Source organism: Phymastichus coffea, unplaced genomic scaffold (assembly GCF_024137745.1).
Source record: "Phymastichus coffea isolate CEN01 unplaced genomic scaffold, Cenicafe_Pcof_1.1 PCOF00029, whole genome shotgun sequence".
Lineage (NCBI taxonomy): Eukaryota > Metazoa > Arthropoda > Insecta > Hymenoptera > Eulophidae > Phymastichus > Phymastichus coffea.
The window spans coordinates 2,405,303-2,423,888 of NW_026706840.1; the positions used below are offsets into that span (position 1 = coordinate 2,405,303).

The 18,586-nt window shown below is 36.6% G+C and overlaps 1 protein-coding gene across 3 annotated transcripts in view; it reads right to left on the bottom strand.

The window, feature by feature from the left end:
- The window catches only part of LOC131662997 (leucine-rich repeat and calponin homology domain-containing protein), an 858,362-nt gene that overhangs the window by 402,216 nt on the left and 437,560 nt on the right, over nt 1–18,586 (bottom strand). For all 3 annotated transcript variants that reach the window (XM_058933049.1, XM_058933050.1, XM_058933048.1), the window contains exons 6-7: nt 5,396–5,557; nt 5,092–5,198 (exon numbers count right to left, since the gene is read on the bottom strand). In XM_058933049.1, coding sequence (XP_058789032.1) covers nt 5,092–5,198; nt 5,396–5,557 — 269 coding nt within the window. The remainder of the gene's footprint in view (nt 1–5,091; nt 5,199–5,395; nt 5,558–18,586) is intronic.

Sequence of the window (18,586 nt, forward strand, 5' to 3'; positions counted from 1 at the left end):
TTTCTAATTTTTTTAAGCTCATTATGAACTTTTCTTCAAAAATAGGTACAAAGAAGGTAAAAATTTCGATGACAGAAATTAGGGGTTGCAACCCTTGTGGTCGAAACTGCACGAGATAGTTGTGTTTGTACAGTATAAATGATGCTTAACGTATTTTACACTAAATTATCAACACCACCTGTAATGTATTGAAAACAATTTTTTAGGGGTGGTTTTTCAACATTAAGGGAGTAGTTTGAAAAAAAGCTTGAATAGATTAACTTTATTTTTGTATTTTATGTAGGGTAATATTTTTTCCAATTTTTTTCGGGTTATTTTAATTTTTTTCATAAAAATAGCCATGAAATAGATAGTATTTTAAATAAAAAAAATAAGGGTTGCATCCCTTGTGGTCGGAATTTCATGTGCTAGTTTGCTTTTCACATGAGAAGTGATATGAAATTTGTTTGGTCGTAAAATATCAATTAGATGCTGAGATACATTGGAAAATCTATTTTTGGGGGTGAACTTTGAGGGTTGTTTTCATCCCCTCAAAGTGTTTTTCCGCCGATAAAAAAAATACGTATGTCTTATTTTTTGATGAACTATAACATATCAAAAGATTATTGAAATCGGTGAGGTCGGGTTGGGGGGGTTTCCTTGTAAGACTAGGAGATCGTCATTAATTGATCTTATATTTGTCGAATACAGATTTATGGGAGAAAATTAAAATGGAAGGTTAATAATTACTACACTAGCAGTTTCTACCATATATTGATATACCAGCTGCAGTTGGCTAACAGGTCAACAACAACCCCAGCATTGCATCGAAAGATAAAATAGGCAGCGACAATATTCGATAAAGACGTTTTTCTTTCCTCTCTTAAGGAAGTGAAGTTGGAAGGAACGGAGGAGGAAAGAGCTCAATGTCTCATCACGGCTATTACAACAGCTTGCAACGCCTCTTTGGTTACAAAGATCAATAAACGTGGTCGCATACCGGTATATTGGCGGAATGATACCATTACAAAACTAAGAAGCGTCTTTGATGGCTAGAAGAAAACTCTAGAGAGTAATGAATAAGCCATGGTTCCAGGCCCTAACTGCGGATTATAAATAGAAGCGTAGTAAGCTCAAGGCCGTCATCAAGGCTACAAAAAGGCAATTCTGGCGTGACTTTTGCGAAGAAATGGATCGCGACCTCTCGGACAGACCATATAAGTCGGTTATGCAAAAGATGAAGCTCAGAGGCACTACCTCTCCATTATGCCCAGACTTCCTTCACAAAGTAGTCGATCATCTATTCCCGGAACACTGAAAACGAGCGGAGGGCACAGGGTTGAGGAAGATAGCCCATGCAATTAGGTCACCAGTAGGAGTAAAAAAGGACTGCTAAGAAAATTTCCATCTGCAAAGCACCGGGCCTAGATGGAATACCAGGCATTGCCATAAAAACTGCTGCAATGAATGTCGTCTACATTTTTAAAAATACATTTAACGCATACCTCGGAGAAGGACACTTTCCGAACCAATGGAAAGTGCACAGACTGGTGTTTCTTTGTAAGGCAAACAAGCTTTCGGATGAGCCATTATTCTACCGACCGCTTAGTATGTTGGACATCATGGGAAAGTTACTCGAGCGAGTGATATATGGAAGGCTCCAAGCAGCAATTGAATAGTCTGGTGATTTATTGGAGAACCAGTATGGTTTTAGGAAAAGCCGCTCTATTGGCTACTACACCATCAGAAAAGGGAGAAATCGAGGTACATATGCACGATCTTCGCTTTGGGTATACGAAATGCTTTCAATTCGGTCAAATGGATTGATATTATGCAAACCCTGGAAAATCTAAAGGCGCCGATTTATCTGCGATGAGTAATTTCAAATTACCTGAGTGACCGAATTCTGCACTACACACCGACGATGACAGACACTTCCATAATATCACAGGAGAAATGCCGCAAAGGTTGGAACTCTAACCATTATTCTGGAACGTCGTTTAGGTATATGGTTGTATCGTATACGATAATCTATTGAGAAAGCAAGTTCCCATACCAGTTAAAATGATAGCCTTTGTCTACGATGTTACTCTGGTGTTAACCGCAAAAACCATTGAGGAGACAGAATATCTTGGAAATGAATCGACCGGGGTAGTTACCAGATAGCTAAGAAACTACAGATTAGCTCTAGCTACAGATAAAACAGAGGCGGTGCTCATCTCACACATAAAGAAAAAAAAGGTACGTTACTTTTATGGTGGAGAAAAAGTGGATAAGATTGCAGGAGCAACTGAAAAACGAGAAGTCATATTGGACGTGCGCTTATCGTTCAAAGAACATATTTGCAATGTAAGTTGTAAAGTAACAACAGTGATTCGGGCGGTAGTTGGTAGCATACTAAACATCGGGGAACCCAAATAGTCACGAAGGGCCCTCCTATCATCAGTAGTAAGCTCCGTGCTTTTATACGGAGTCTCGATCTGAGTTGATGCTAGAAAACAATAAAACATACAGGGTTTCGTACCAAGAAGCTCGTAGAATAGCAGCACTAATAAGAGTAGTCCCCTGGCCCGTTTATAACCGTCGACCAAAGTATCCTCAATCTTCACTTAACCTATTTTTCGGCGGTATGCGACACTGCACATATTACCTGCATGTCGCGCATTTATCCAAACCTATCTATACTCCGCTCTCTCGTAATCGTCTAATCGTATGCTCTTATTATAAAACTTTCAATAATTATTATTTTATTAAAACGAAAATATTAATTATTCACTTCTATATGAATATTTTTCTTCATTGTATTTAATTATATATTTACGTTATAAATGATTGTGTAATTAACTATAATTTATTTGAAAGATATATTTATATTTAAACAATAAATTAATTAATGAAGACCTAATTTGCATTTTTAATTAATTAATAAAAATCTATTTTTTTCAATTGAAAAGCAATTATTCGCAAACTAGATAAGTCAACCAGACTTTAAATATATTATTTCATTTAAGCGTAAAATCTTCTATAAATTCCGAATTTAGATACATTAATACGAGTCCCTATTCCCTAAAAATAACAACTTTGATTTTCGAATATCCTTTACTAACAAGAGTAAGATTATGTAAATATTTCCCATTGCGAGTGAAGAGTGAAACAATTTTTGATTAAAACATTTTCCGCTAAATTGTACCCTGCCAGTGACAATCAGGTAGAATGATTTTGAAAAAAATTAAACTGACCTTTATATGACCTTGGTAAGGTTGATTAGATCCTATATATAATATCTTTTTATTTTAACGTAGATTGCTCCGTTCTATCCATACTTGGGGTTAAAATAAAATTAACCTTTATATGACTTTAAAAAACAAGTTCAAGGATAAATTAAAGACCATCATCAGCTTGCTCCCTTTAAGCCTTGCTTAACAAAATTTATCAAATAAGTAAATGGAATTTATCATTCCGTAGGTATAATATATATGTAACCTGCTTCAAAAACTGTAAAGATTCTAACAGGCTAATGTAAAAAGTATGAAAAATTCTGTTCTAAAACCTCTAGAATAAGAACCCCCTCGATTTCATACGATTTTAGGCAGACATGTATGTAGGAATTTCTATATACGAGGGTAGTCCGATAATTCTTAGCCTCACCGCCCGATGGCGCCACTCTCGCAAAAGAAATATTCTATCACGTAATACAACCTTCTCGATGGTTACTGTCAAGATTTCAGCCGAATCGGAGTTGTAGTTTATTTTTGAGAGCGTGTAAAAGCAAGTGTGTCCGTTGATTTTTGAAAAATGGAAAAGAGCAGTATCGGTCGGTGATTCGATTCTTTTTTTTGGAAGGAAAATCGCGCAGCGAAATCAAAAAGCGCTTGGATGTTGTGTACGGTGACTCTTCTCCTTCGATGGCGACCGTCAAAAATTGGTTTAACGAGTTTCAACGTGGTCGCACGTCGATTTTTGAAGAGCCACGTCCAAGTGCTCCGAAAACGACTACCACGGAGGATAACGTGACAAAAATTCACGATCTCGTATTGGCAAATCGACGGTTGAAGGTGCGCGAGATAGCTAAGATCGTAGGCATCTCGAAAGACCGCGTGGGCATGTCCTGCATGAAATTTTGGGCATGAGAGAGCTGTCGGTGCGATGGGTGCCGCGTTTGCTCACTCCGGACAACAAGCGCAACCGTGAGACAACGTCAGAGCAATGTCTGACGCTGTTTAAGCGCAATCCGAAGGAGTTTCTGCGTCGTTTCGTGACAGTCGACGAAACATGGATACACTGGTATACACCAGAGACCAAGGAACAGTCGAAACAGTGGACTTTACCCGGCGAAAGTGCTCCGAAGAAGGCAAATACTGCCCCATCGGCCGAAAAGGTGATGGCAACCGTTTTCTGGGATTCACAACGTGTGATCTACATCGACTACCTGGAGAGGGGTAAAACGGTCACAGGGCTGTACTATGCCGAATTATTGGGCCGATTCGACGTTGAATTGCAGAATAAACGGCCCCATTTGGCGAAGAAAAAAGTGCTCTTCCACCATGACAACGCACCGGCTCACACCTCCGCCGTCGCCATGGCCAAATTGGTCGAATTAGGCTACGAACTACTGCCCTATCCAGCGATTTCTCTAGATTTAGCCCCGTGCGACTCCTTTTTGTTTCCAAACTTGAAAAAGTCACTCGCCGGGCAGAAATTTGAGTCGAATGAGGAGGTAATCGCTGCCACGGAAGCCTATTTTTCAGACCTCGAAGAAACGTATTTTTCAGACGGGTTAAAGAAGTTGGAGCATCGCTGGGCAAAGTGTATCGAACTAAATGGAGACTATGTTGAAAAATAAAACGCTACTTTTCCAAAATTTTCGTTTTTCTTTTGTAGGCTAAGTACTTATCGGACCACCCTCGTAGTTACGGAGCTAATATTTTACAAATCTATAGGTTAGCTTACATATTTTTATATAATTTCTTAATGACATTTTTCATGAGAATAAAAAAGTTAAAGAAAAAAATTAGTTTAATTTTGAAAAATATGTTAAGTGAGTAAATGTTGTAATATACTATCTCAGTATATTACAACATATATTTTTATGAAAAAGAGAAAATAGTTAACCTAATTGAAGTTTTCTGTGTTACGAAGCTTGATTTCTGTAAATCTTCTCCGTTCTCCAAAGATAATTCAAGCTTCTTCTTTTCTAACTGCTCTTGAAATATGATAGCCTGCAAAATAAAAATTTCTTACAATATTTTTAATCATTTTAAAAACGTAACCATAACATATTTAATATATAAATAGTATAAAGCTAATGTTTTATTATATACAAGTTTATAAGCAATTTAATAATCCATTAAAGCTATTATTTTGAATAAAAATATTAATAATAAAAGATAAATTAGTCTTTATATATTTTACCAACCTTTCTTAAATCATCGCTAATGGAAGTATTTTCACCAGGAGATATTACTCTATGTGCTAAAATGTCACTGTATGGACCATTCATGGTCACTTCGTAAGGAAGAGTTATAGAAAGTGGTGAACTCTCTTTGCACCATGTACTACAGGTTCCATCATCATGACCCTAAAGAGAATCAACCAAAACTTATTCAGAACATAAAACAAATTCATAAAGTATACTATTTCATGTATAAGATAACTTCATTATAATAGTCTATAATAAAATATGATTTGAAAATAAAATATAAAAAGAATAAATTGTATTATAATTAATTAAAATTTAAAACATGAACGTAGTAAATAAAGAGTAAGCCAAAGTAAAATATACACTCGTACGTAAAATGTATTCAATGAGTTTCCTCCTATTTAATTACAAGCGTAAAAATATTATTATGGGCATTTTGGTAAAGCAGCGACATTTTGTGTTCACGTAAAATGAGTCGACTTCCTCCTAGTGAAATTGACGGGTATAGTCGATCCAATAGTCGGAGATATTTAGCTTGTTGCAGATAGCATGACACAGTAATTCCGCTAATGAAAGTATTCCTCTCTGAATCCATAAATAGCGTCGGAGAGCTTAATTTAGTACGAGCGCTTGTACGACTTGATTATCGCTCGGTGTTCAAGTCATAATAATCGGATAAATAACGTAGCCTCACAATAACAAAATTCTTCTGTGTACAGAACTAAACCATCATATTTATATACATAATTAAGATCGCTGAAACTGAGTCTGTTTTTCTCCGTTAAATCAGAGCAAGGTCATTTCAAAGTCAATTTAAGATTATGAATAAGGGCAAAGTTTATTCGACTGATATGTGCCTCGCGCGTGTGTACGCGATGTTATCTAGAACATTCATATTTCCGTCATTTGAAGTATATTCATCTTCATCTTTATATTCACCTTCTTTACTATCAGTAACATCGCATTCATGAAAATGCATCAAAATTGTTGTTGCAGCGGTGTTCACAAAGAATTTGCTACGTTTGACTTTAATAAAGATTTTAAAGTTTATTTAGTTGAATTATTTGAAGTTGTGTTATGTTCGACTTTTTTAGATCTCACAACACAGGTCAACAATTTTAAGAACCTGAAACCAGACATAGTATATTTCATAGATTTTCATGCGCTGATTCCGAATCTGGGCTCAGAATTGCTCTGTCACCCTTGGTTTTCCAGATATCTTAACCTAGAAGCGTCAAAACAGGTTTTTTTGCTTTATTTGACCACCTGTAACATGTCGAAAGATTTTTTCTGCGCAATTCTAACCACAGTTCCTAAAAAAGAAATTCTTGGGCTACAAAAAGCACTATTTAAAATTAATTTTATAACTTTTTCAACGGAGATATAGCCGTTTAAAAAATTTTGGATCTAAACATTCTACTATAGGCTTATAATAACATGAAACTCTTCGACCATATTCATGAAATAATCTTGATTTGAGCTTGAAATGACTTAGTCTTAACCTGATATAGAAAAACGAACCCTGAATTCGGATTCTGCGATTTCAAGTACATATAGATATGGTAGTCTGATTCCATGAATAGTAAATTCTTTTTTGTGGGGCTATATAAACGAGATGAAATACGACAGAACAAAGAGAGAGAGCGAGAAAAATTAAAGTGAGCTTCATTTAGCCGTGGGGTATAACTCCGTAGGCTATAAGATATACAGTTTGTTTAAACATATTTTAAATAATACGATAATAATAATAACATTTAGAGAAATAATTAGATCAGTAACGCAAATTTGGTAATCAATAGAACATAGTAATCGTATAACAGTGAAAAATAGATAGATGAAGAGAGAGAAAGAGAGAGAGAGAGAGAGAGAGAGAGAGAAAGGCAACATAGAATGAGAGAAAGAGTGAATATACGACTATGACCTCGGTATTTACAAATTAACGTGTAAGAAAGGCTCGCTGCAAGATTGCAGGATCTCGCGCATATGCAGATAATAAACGGAAGCTCACTCACAATCATTGTTCATGAGCACGATGGGAATCACGCTCGCAAATCTAAAACGGTATGATGATTCCGTTAAAGCTAATATGGAGATATCATTCACTCGCCATTGATCGGTACTCACAAGCCGTATATCCAGAAAAACAATTCGGAATCTTCTTATACATACAGTGTGTTCTTTCGAATGCCCATCATTCTCTCTCTCTCTCTCTCAAAAAATAAACATGTGCATGTACAATGTCGGTCAAAGCTCTTGCCTACAAAAAAAAAAATTTTTTTAAACTTCAAAGTCTTATATCTAAGTAAAAACTGAATCTACCGAGACAAGCCTCAGTGAATTTGGAAGACTTTCAAGATTTTCAAATGATATGTAGATCAAATACAATAAATGCGTTTTTCTAATTTTTTCTAATTTCGAATTATGAGATCTAACATTAATTTAACTTGAATAATGAATAATAATAATAATGAATATATTACAAATACTTTTGGATGGGTCTATGACAATGACGATCATAATATTAATAAGTTGAATGGTCTTAGAACTTTTTACGTAATGGAGGATATTCAAATTATAACACCAGTATGTTCTATTGTTCTATAACTAGTTGTTGTATGGGAAATTTGCAAATTCAACAAAAAATAAGAGGGTGGAATAGTTTTATGGAGATATTATCAGAAGAACAATCATGTCAAAATCAAAGATCATATTTATGCCATTTATAAACACACCTGCAACTGATTACGATACGATATTTATTGCCATTACTGATGCTGCAAACAGAGCTAGAAATTTAAAACAAACATATTGTTTTATAACATTCAATCAACCCTTACACTGGCAGAATAGAGAAGTTTTGGAGTGCTTTCGGATCAATTTACTGATGTTAAAGTTTTTCTTAGATTAGGAGCTTTTCAGTTAACGTTTGAACCTTGAGGTGAGTAGACGTGTTAAAACTGCGCTCTACCGGAAAAGTCATAGTTATAGTAATAGCATATCAAGTGAACTGACACTTAAAGGTGAAATACGTTTAAACAGAACCACAAAACAAGACGGTCGAAATGGCCACTAAAGTAAGTCATGCAACAATAAAAATAAACCTGGAGAATGGAAAATTGCTTCTAATAAAAGAAGTCCAAGCAATCGAAGCAGTCCAGGCAATGAAACACAAATTATTCAAACTATCAAACAAGTAAAATTAGACTACTGGCTAAGTAATATAAGAAATAGATTCGAAATACTACAAGATGATAAAGAAAACAATCATAGTGAAAATGAAAAATCAGGAAGTAACGAAGCAAACAAAACGATAAACGAATCCCCCCCTCCGATCTTTGTTTACAACGTAGAAGATATCCAAACGTTAGAAAAATTATTAAACATAATAGCCAAAAATAATTTTACACTAAAAGTAATATGGCAAGATAAAATTAAAATTCAACTAACAACATCGGAAAAGTATACCCCGATAATAAATGCGCTGAAAGAAAAAGGTTTCAAAGTAATTCTAAGAAGCATGCATCCGTCAGTTGATACTGAAGAATTAAAAGTTGTCATAAAAAATCACGGACATAAAGTACTAAGTATTCATAACATAAGGCATCGCATCACAAAAGCACCACTACCGCTTTTCACAGTTGAAATTGAACATGATTATAAAAGTTTACAGGACATTTACAAAGTAACCAAACTTCTTCATACAGTAATCAAATTCGAACCACCAATCATAAAAAGAGGAATTTCTCAGTGTCACAACTGCTAAGAGTACGGACATACGAAAAATTACTGTTTCAAAAGTGCAGTGTGTGTTGAATGTGCTGAATATCATCAAACCAAGGAGTGTCCAATCAAACAAAAAATCAAAGATGTAATATGTGCAAACTGCAAAGGAAATCATACAGCAAATTATAAAGGTTGCCCGGTACGTAAGCAATTACAGCAAAAATTATTTCCCAAGTTGCGTGAAAAAACATTTCAAAATAGCATACAAACACATGTAATCACAAATGCAAATTCAAATCCCAATGACAATAGAGTTAGACCGAACAACATACGCACAGGTAATAGCTAAACATAACGGCCAGAATGAAACAGCAACACCAAAACAAACAGCAGTACACACAGAACAAAACATTGCAGCAGAGAAATTCGATTTAAAATATGTAAGCAAAAAAGAAAAACTCGAATTTCCAAATGCATTCTTTACCATCCTCAGAATATGCTGCCGTACAGCATTGCCTAGGAATTTACTATCAAATTAAATTATAGGATAATGTTGAATTTAGTGCCAAAGAATAGAACTGCAAGAAAACAGAATGTGGATTAATTTCCATTATAACGATAAAACCTTTACTACCAGATTGTATACGTAAAACAAAATCCTGTTCATGTAAAAAGGGTTGCACAGGTTGTTGCGGTTGTCGAAAACAAGATGTGCTGTGTATCCCGTTGTGTACGTTTTGCGAAGGAAAAAATTGTTCCAATGGACAAACAATTAATTTGATAGATATGACTGTACAAAGCGACGACACAGAAATTCTAGAAAATCAATTAAATGTAGCCTATACAAAAATTTTTTTCACAGAACAACAAATAGAAAATGAACAAATAGGAACTATCTTTTAATTTTGAATTAGATGACTCAGACCCAAAATATATTGACGTGTACGATAGCAACGTAGAAGATACTTCAGTATCGCGTAAATGAAAAAGGCACAATTAACATTTACAGATTAATGTAGAAGAAACTTTTCTCTTGTCTCATTAGAATTAAGCTGTATTTGTATATGAATGTATGTATTATTATATATATTTGTATTATATACATGTACATTGAATATGATTACAATTATAAGAGATAATAAATGGAAAAGATTCGGAGAGGTATACAATTTTTATTTAATAACACATATTTTGTGTTCAACAAAATTTATTATAAACAAATATTTGGAAGCTGGATAGGCTCCCCCATCTCTCCTTTATTGGCTGATATTGTAATGGAAGACTTAGAGAAACACTGTCTGAACATGTTGTGGAATAAATATGAAATTAATCCTGTTTTCTACTATACAGGGTGTCCCATTTTAAAGGAACTACCCCGAAATTTTCGACGGTTGGCGTTGTACAGAAAAATTGTTCAGACAACAGTTGTTTGGGACAATGGGGGCAACCTTTCTGTGAAATCCGATTTGACCTTGAGATTTATTTTCAAGGTCATTTGAAGGTCAAAGTCATTTTTTGAATAGGAACCTATATTTTTGATCCCGGATTCGGAAAGAGTGGAAAATTCTACGTTTAGATAATGTATTATGTGTGGGGTGCAGTTAACCCCCCTCCCCCTCGCTTAGGGTCATGTAGGGGTCAAATTTATGATTTTCTTCATCTATGCACAGGGATGATCGGACAACGGTAAGGTTAATTGTAATAACCCAATAATTCTATTACCCAAATAACCCAATAATCCAATAACCCGATAACGCCAATAATTCAATAACCCCAATATCCCAAAAAAATTGTAGGGTCAATCAACAGTGACCTTAAGCTTAAACTTCAGGTTGATTTTCAAAGTCGACTTCATGTATTCAAAGCCTTTATGAGAAGTGTCATTTTCCATTTTGTGGGATAACATGTTATTTCCATTCTCTTTTCTGGTGTGATTCCGGACAAGCCTACAAAGTTTCAACTAAATTATTTAATAATACTTTTTTAGTATTGTTTATGACAATAGTGATTCGGGAACAGTCCCTCTCAGGATAGTTCAAGTGTAATTTTCTTAGTCGACTTAAAAGGAGGGAATATGCCGGATTATTCGAGAAACGAAATTGTTGATATTCTGTTGTCTCTCGGGGCATGTCAAGGCCGATATCGTGCTGCGGCAAGGTATTACCCGCAGCACCCGGCTGCGTAATCAATACCTTGCCTTCACTGGCTGGATAATCAATACCTTATTAACCTCACCCTTGCCCCGGTGGAATGGGGGGTGAACCGCTCCCCTAATATAATACTTTATCTAAACGTAAAATTTCCCGTTCTTTTCAAATCCAGGATAAAAAATGGGGGTCCTTATTCAAAATATCTCTTGGTTATTGGGTTATGGGGTTATTGGGTTTATCGAGTTATTGGGTTATTACAATTAATCTTACCCTTGCCCGATCATCCCTATGCATAGATGAAGAAAATCATAAATTTGACCACTACATGACCCTAAGTGAGGGGGGGGGTTAACCTCACCCCACACATATTACATTATCTAAACGTAGAATTTTCCGCTCTTTCCGAATCCGGGATCAAAAATATGGATTCCTATTCAAAAAATGACTTTACCTTCTAATGACCTTGAAAATAAATCTCAAGGTCAAGTCGGATTTCACAGAAAGGTTGCCCCCATTGTCCCAAACAACTGTTGTCTGAACAATTTTTTTGTACAACGCCAACCGTCGAAAATTTCGGGGTGGTTCCTTTAAAATGGGACACCCTGTAGATATGTTGATGATACTTTGATGTGCATTCCGAAAGATACTCGTAAAATTAATTTAGTTATCGAGACGTTCAATGCTTATCATAATAGACTACAATTACGTTTGAAATTGAAATGAAGAATTTTATTCCATTTCTCGACTTAAAATTAATCAGAAATAATAATAAATTAGAATTTGACTGGTTTAGAAAAATAACACAAACTGACAGAATTTTGAATTTTAAGTCTGAACATACAATTCATCAAAAGGTTAATATAGTTTCAAATTTAGTTGACCGGTGTTTTTACTTGCTGACAAAAAATTTTGTTCACGCAATTTAAAAATAGTTACTAATATCCTGAAAAAGAATAATTATCTATGGGAATTTATCAAAAAACACATACACAAACGGGTTAACAAATATAAAAAAGGGAAGAATAATTCTAAAAAATCAATAAATCAAAAATTACCTAAAGTAGCTATTCCAAATAATTGCAACATCTTTAAAAAATATTCTTCTGTGTTAAAAAAACGTGACATTACTCCGATATCTTTATTACAAAAACCATTACAAGAGTTCATACGTTTAGGAAAAGACAAATCTGATTTATTAGACAATACTGGTATTGTATACAGTTTTAACTGCAAACAATGTTCAGCTGTCTACATAGGTGAAAGTAAGCGATCCTTAAAAATTAGATTAAATGAACACAAAAAAAACATTGACTTAGATACAGTAGTACCTACACATAGAAGAACTCTCTCACACGAATTTGATTAGGACAAAGCTAAGATATTGGATTATGAAAAGAATTACAAGAAACGTAGAATATCCGAAATGTTGCACATCGGCTTACATAAAAACACTTTAAATAGAAAAGAGGATTTACAATATCTTAGTCATATCTATAAGCCTTTATTAAGATCGATAAGGAAGGGATGATATATAAAGAATATATATATATGTATTAAAATACTTGATGTATTACTGTATTGTAACGCGACTGGCTACGAGCTATTCGTTTTAGCCTATAATACTTTGACTACGAGAGAAATCAGGTACACACATATACATTGTAACAGGGTTGCTTACCGTTTAATTATTTTTATTAAGACAATCGCGTAAATACGCTCGCAATCACCTATATCAAATAAGAAAGTCGGAGGGCAAGAGGGAACGGGTGTCAGTCAACCAACAAATCTACGAATCTATAGGAATGGAATCAATACGGAATAAACACGTCGAAAGTACTTGTTAACATCACGAGCGAAAACTCTTTATTGTCCTCTGAGAATATTACACTTGCATTGGCCCGCGTGTTTATGTTTACGGTAGCGCTCGCACGACGACAACATACAGTGTCGGATCGCTCGCCGCTCTTCGTTATCAGAGCTATTACATGCACGCTTCGAGCACGGAAGATTAGTTATTACGCATGCAATCGCGATCGCGAGATTAAGCTGGCCAGCTTACCTTTATTCTGCAGACGCACGAAGACAAAAGGAACGATTTGCACTGCAGGAAAGTCTGTCTGTTCGTTTGTCGCGGATCGCGAATTCGCGCGCACGTGGTTTCGCCCTCGAAGGTGAAACCTCACACACGCACACTCTTGATGTCGCAGGTACGATGGCCTTCAGCTGGCTCAGGTCTACACGCCACGTAGCTCAATGATGAGTATCCTGGGCTCTGGTACACGTATATCGGCAATTAGTTTGAGAGTCTCGGTTTTCGTGTCTTTCGCACCGGTAGCTGGTTTTCCACTCTCCGAACGTAATCATGGTTAGTCCCTCACTGGTTCATTTTCAATCGCGCGCTTTCCGTCTGCTCGTGTACCGAATTCCGTCGTTACATTTTTCGTCTCCCGGCAAGTGCTGCCCCCCGCAGGCAGCAATTAGGTTAGAAAATTAGCGCTAATTTGACGTTTACCGTCACAACATATAATTATATGCCTTTAAAATTACATTTGCAACTTTATTGTTAATAATTTGTTTTTCTGTTAATAAAGCTTGAAGAGGTCAGCAAATGTGCTGACGAAACGCTGCTGAATATAATTAAAATTAAGTGAATTTTCATCTCTCACTATTGCCCTTCTCTCCATTATTAGAAAATTTATCATTTAAGAAAACTATAAGGGAATCAAAACAGTATGTTACGTATGATAATAAATGTATACTTATCAATATGATCTACATGTGAACAAATTGGACAATTATTTTAGTAGAAATTCCAAGTTAAATATAATCAACACAGAAATTCAAATCACCTATAAGAAAGAATTTATAAGTCTCATGTATATCAAGTTCTTTGAAATTTAATACGGATATAGGGCGTGAATATTAAATAAATAAAGGACAAGGATTTATTTTTATTAGATTTTTATCAAGTATAATTAGGCTCGTATTTATCTGGCATAAAAACCCCAGTCATAAGTAAGGAAAAGCCATCTAAATATGAGCAAACACAATCGACCAATGTACAAAGAGTTACGCTACTTATTTACAATTAATAAATTTCGCCAAGCTCGCTTTGCCTATGAATGACCATTCAATTTAAAAACTACTCGCTTACCACACGACGCTAATTGCACCTTGTGCGAGAAGGAAGGTCGTCTCCTAGAGCAGCACAGTGCCGACGTCTTGGTCATGGGTACGGTCCGCACTATGCTGCCCCTAAGAGTACGGCCGAGTTGCTGCTGTTTGAGCTGCCCAGGGTCGGAGACGCCTCAGAGGATATCACACATATCCTCAGCTAGGCCAACGGGTGCCGGTAGCCCTTGTTACGATCGTGGGTTCACCAAGCCACAGAATAAAAGCACGACACTGTGCTCGCACGCAACTGTTGACCACAGAACGTGATGTAAGGCCAGGAACTCGCACTCACATTCAGCACACACGTCACCAGTGAAGGCTATTACTATAAGTTATCACAACTAAGTAAAGAATTGAAGGCAGCAAGTTAACTGAAAGAGAGAGCAACGAGGTGCTGAGAGAGAGCAACGAGGTGCAAGGATAGAGTTCTCGAGAACTACTGACTACTTCCTCGTTCCTGAGGAAGGATCAGAGAGTTTTCTTCAGCATTGGGCCTGTTCATGGGGCCAATTAGAGTTTCAAGGGTTATAGTGCCGAATTTCCCTCCAAACTTTACCTGCGCGACAATTGCTGGACGACAATACCCTTTTTTTTGCATCGCGCGCGCACCGCTGGAACTGTCGCACATGTTCATATTCTGTGTTTTCCCCATCCGCAAAAAAACCCATTAAGCGACAAAGGACCGCGTCTCCAAATGAACCTTCACTTGTACAGCAACCAAAAAAAAATGTTATAAATTATTGCTCTCTACTCTCATGCTACGCACATGGAGCGCAGATGCCGCGAACAATATGTTATGTGAATGTTATTTTGTCAATAAGAAATATATCAATTATTGAAAAAACTATGCATTTTCAATTTAATAACAAAAACACTGTACTTACTTTGTCAATAAATTTAGTTTTTTACGTTACAATACCTTATATTATAAACGGTATGTGTATTAAATCAATGTTTTATTTTAAATAGACGAAACAATTGAGTTAGCAGTCATTCTACTTGATACAAATCTACAAATCTTGGGGTAAATGTTTAAAAATTAAGTTTCATGAAAGAAAATAAACATTTAACTAAAATATACTAGTGAATTCGTCAATTTCAGAAAAAATACTATTAAAAGAAAAAAAATGTTTCTTCTACGATGTTTAGAACTCGTTTAAATGATTTATGTAACTAATATTTATAATTGCTCCGGGAGCTACGAGCCGATCAGGGGAAAGACGCTTCCTCAGATCCCCTACTGCGCTACAGCTGCGCCGGAAGAACGAACGGCCCATTGATTTTACTAATATTGCAATTAAACAGATTAATCAGTGCGCTGGAAACTTAAGAAAAATTTAGCTTAGAATATAAGTAATTAGTAATAAGGGTCTGAAAGAATTTTTTCGAAAAATGCGTTAGCAGAGGATTAATGATTAAAAAACTGAATTAACTTTTTCTCGGCTTCTAGCAACATTTCAAAAACAATTTTTTTTTAAATTGAAGGATTTTTTATTTGCAATCGATTACCGATTGTTTTTATTTGATAGCTTGCTTTCTTCATGATAAAATTGTATTTTACAACTAAACAATTTTCATTTCCTAGCTTTTGATAAATATTATCATTCCTCACCTGTTACAATAATTAATTTTGTCCAAATATGACTCTGACAGGTGTGGTACACCCTCAAAGTTGAAACTTTAAAAGGTTATAGCTCATAAACAATTAGCTTGTAAGCGATCGGATAATATTTGTTTTAATATTTATGAAAATTTGTATTTATTTTTTTAATATTATCGTTTTTCGAAATTAATTATTAATGATACTGCACTGCAACATAATGCTATTAAAAAAAATTAGGTTTTTAGTATACATATCCTTATGTAAAATTATCTCAGGAATCGAATGCCATCAACTTTATTCCGCTACGATAAATACAAGCAAAGATATTGACAAATAACTCTAAAAAGTGCCAAATTTTCGTCTTTATTTGTTAATAACTAATTGTTATCCCACCTCTCATATGATCCAGTATTATTTTTCCTATGATCTACGAGTTATTCCTCATCGATTAAAAAAAATCGCTTTTACCAAAAATGTAGATTGAATTTTTTTTTCGTACCAGACTGACTGGACTATAAATGATCTGCCGAGCTGAACGAATCAAAATGCACGTTAGTAAATTTCACGGAATAAGGAGAGACAATGCGAAATCACGAGAATTCGAATTTATTAATAATAATTTTAATCAAAATAACAATAAATGCATTTTAAAGAAAGTTGTAACGGTGAATTTCGGCCGTGCCCATCTGGGTTACTCGCGACCGCCCGCACAAATTATTTATTCGGGGATTCAGGAAGCAAAAGACGTTCGCACGACTGAATAACGCATCTAGCATAAACACGTTAAACGCACAGATTCTAAATCGGGATGAGGAGTGATACAGCGGCGAATAAACACAACAGCGGATTAACACACTAATACTTTAATCGTCAACAATAGGTTACAAGACGGCGACCTCGCACTTGTGCACTACGAGCGGCACAATAACAAACGCGAACGCGAAGGTGACTCAGTGGCTGGTCAGCCTGCCGATTCCCTTGTTAGAACTAAATATTATAATAAATGCCTGACAAACACTTTCCGCCGATAAACTATCAACGGGTAGCCGCCAGGTCTGCCGTGCTGGCCATCCATAAGCTGGCGCCCAAACATGCAAGAGAGAGAGAATCAAGAGAAAAACACGGCACCGACCTCGACCTTCAGCCTCTCCGACGGCTAGAGTACTCCGCAGTGTGACGTCATTGGTGTGCCCCTCGCTGACCGTCTCGCTGATGTTTGTTGTCATAGCTACCTATCTTGCTCGTCCTCTCGCTCGCTCCACAATACTGCCTCAATCCGTTGTTTCACCCGAGAATTGCTGTTGTCGTTGTTTCCGCCGCCTCCCTGTTGCTCGGTGCTGCAGCACGTCAAATTCCTCGCACGTGCACCCACGCACCTCGTCGGTTACCCACACGCACCGGTGCCGGGTATCCTTCGGGACACGGCTGGACGCTCCGAATTACACAACAAAATGGCGCCTGTAACAATGGAAAATCGAAAGACAATCGCGGACGGTGAGGTAGATGGCAGGTCTGCCGTGTTACTCGCTTAACGATAACGCCTAGAACATGCGAAAGAGAGAGAAGAGAGAGAGAGAAAATCTCAGCATCGACCTCGTCCACCTGCCCTCGTCTCCTCCGTTACTTCTCTATCCGTTGAACTTCTTCCGCACACACTCGTAGCCTGGTGCGGCGCGCGGACCTAGATGAGAGTCCGACGGCAGAAATGACGGCCATACTGCTATTCTCCATCACAATATATCCTTATATACATAGGGATAAGGGTCTTTCGATTCCTCAGTCGTGCCCCTTTTTGACCCCTTTTACCTCTCATTTACTATATTTTGGGCTCTTTCTTTCATTTTTTAAGATATTTTTATAAAGTTGATTTTTGTTCCTTTTTGCCCTGTTTTGGCCCTTCCTTATATGATTGAGTGAGTCTTCCGTTTCTTCTAATGCCTGGTATGAATAAGCAGCGTAATAAAACATTGTGTGCGCGTTGCTCTCGTAATATTGCTGGTGCATTAAAATATTGTGAGATCTGCACTCGTATTTTCCATCCAGGCTGCGTAACTTATTATCTTAAGTCAAAATCAGCGGAAGTTTGTTGCGCACTCCATATAGATCAGACTATCGCGAGACAAAAATATCTAGCGATGCTTAGCGCTACCGATTCGACTAGTTTGTCTGCTACGGCCCGTTCTTCTACCTTTGATAGCGCGCGAAATATTGTGGAGTCCAGTATGAATCTGTCATCTGGTGAATAAAAATGTGATCCTGCGTGGTGAGGTCGACTAGCTGAAGGATCTCTACGCTCGAGCTGTGCCTAGTACCCAGATAAGGGTGACTGGTGTGCCATCGTCGTGTGCCGTGCCTCTTGATGATCTTGCTACACGTATTTTCGGAGTTCTTGGTATTAGCCATTTATGTGTGGATATTATCGAGATAAGGTCTTTCACGCGTCGTGCGGTGCCGCAAGAAACTCCAAGCCAGCGGGGTTCAGATGGTCGGGCGACCAACCAGCAGAGAAACCCGCCCTCGCGAGTGGAATCGTTCTCC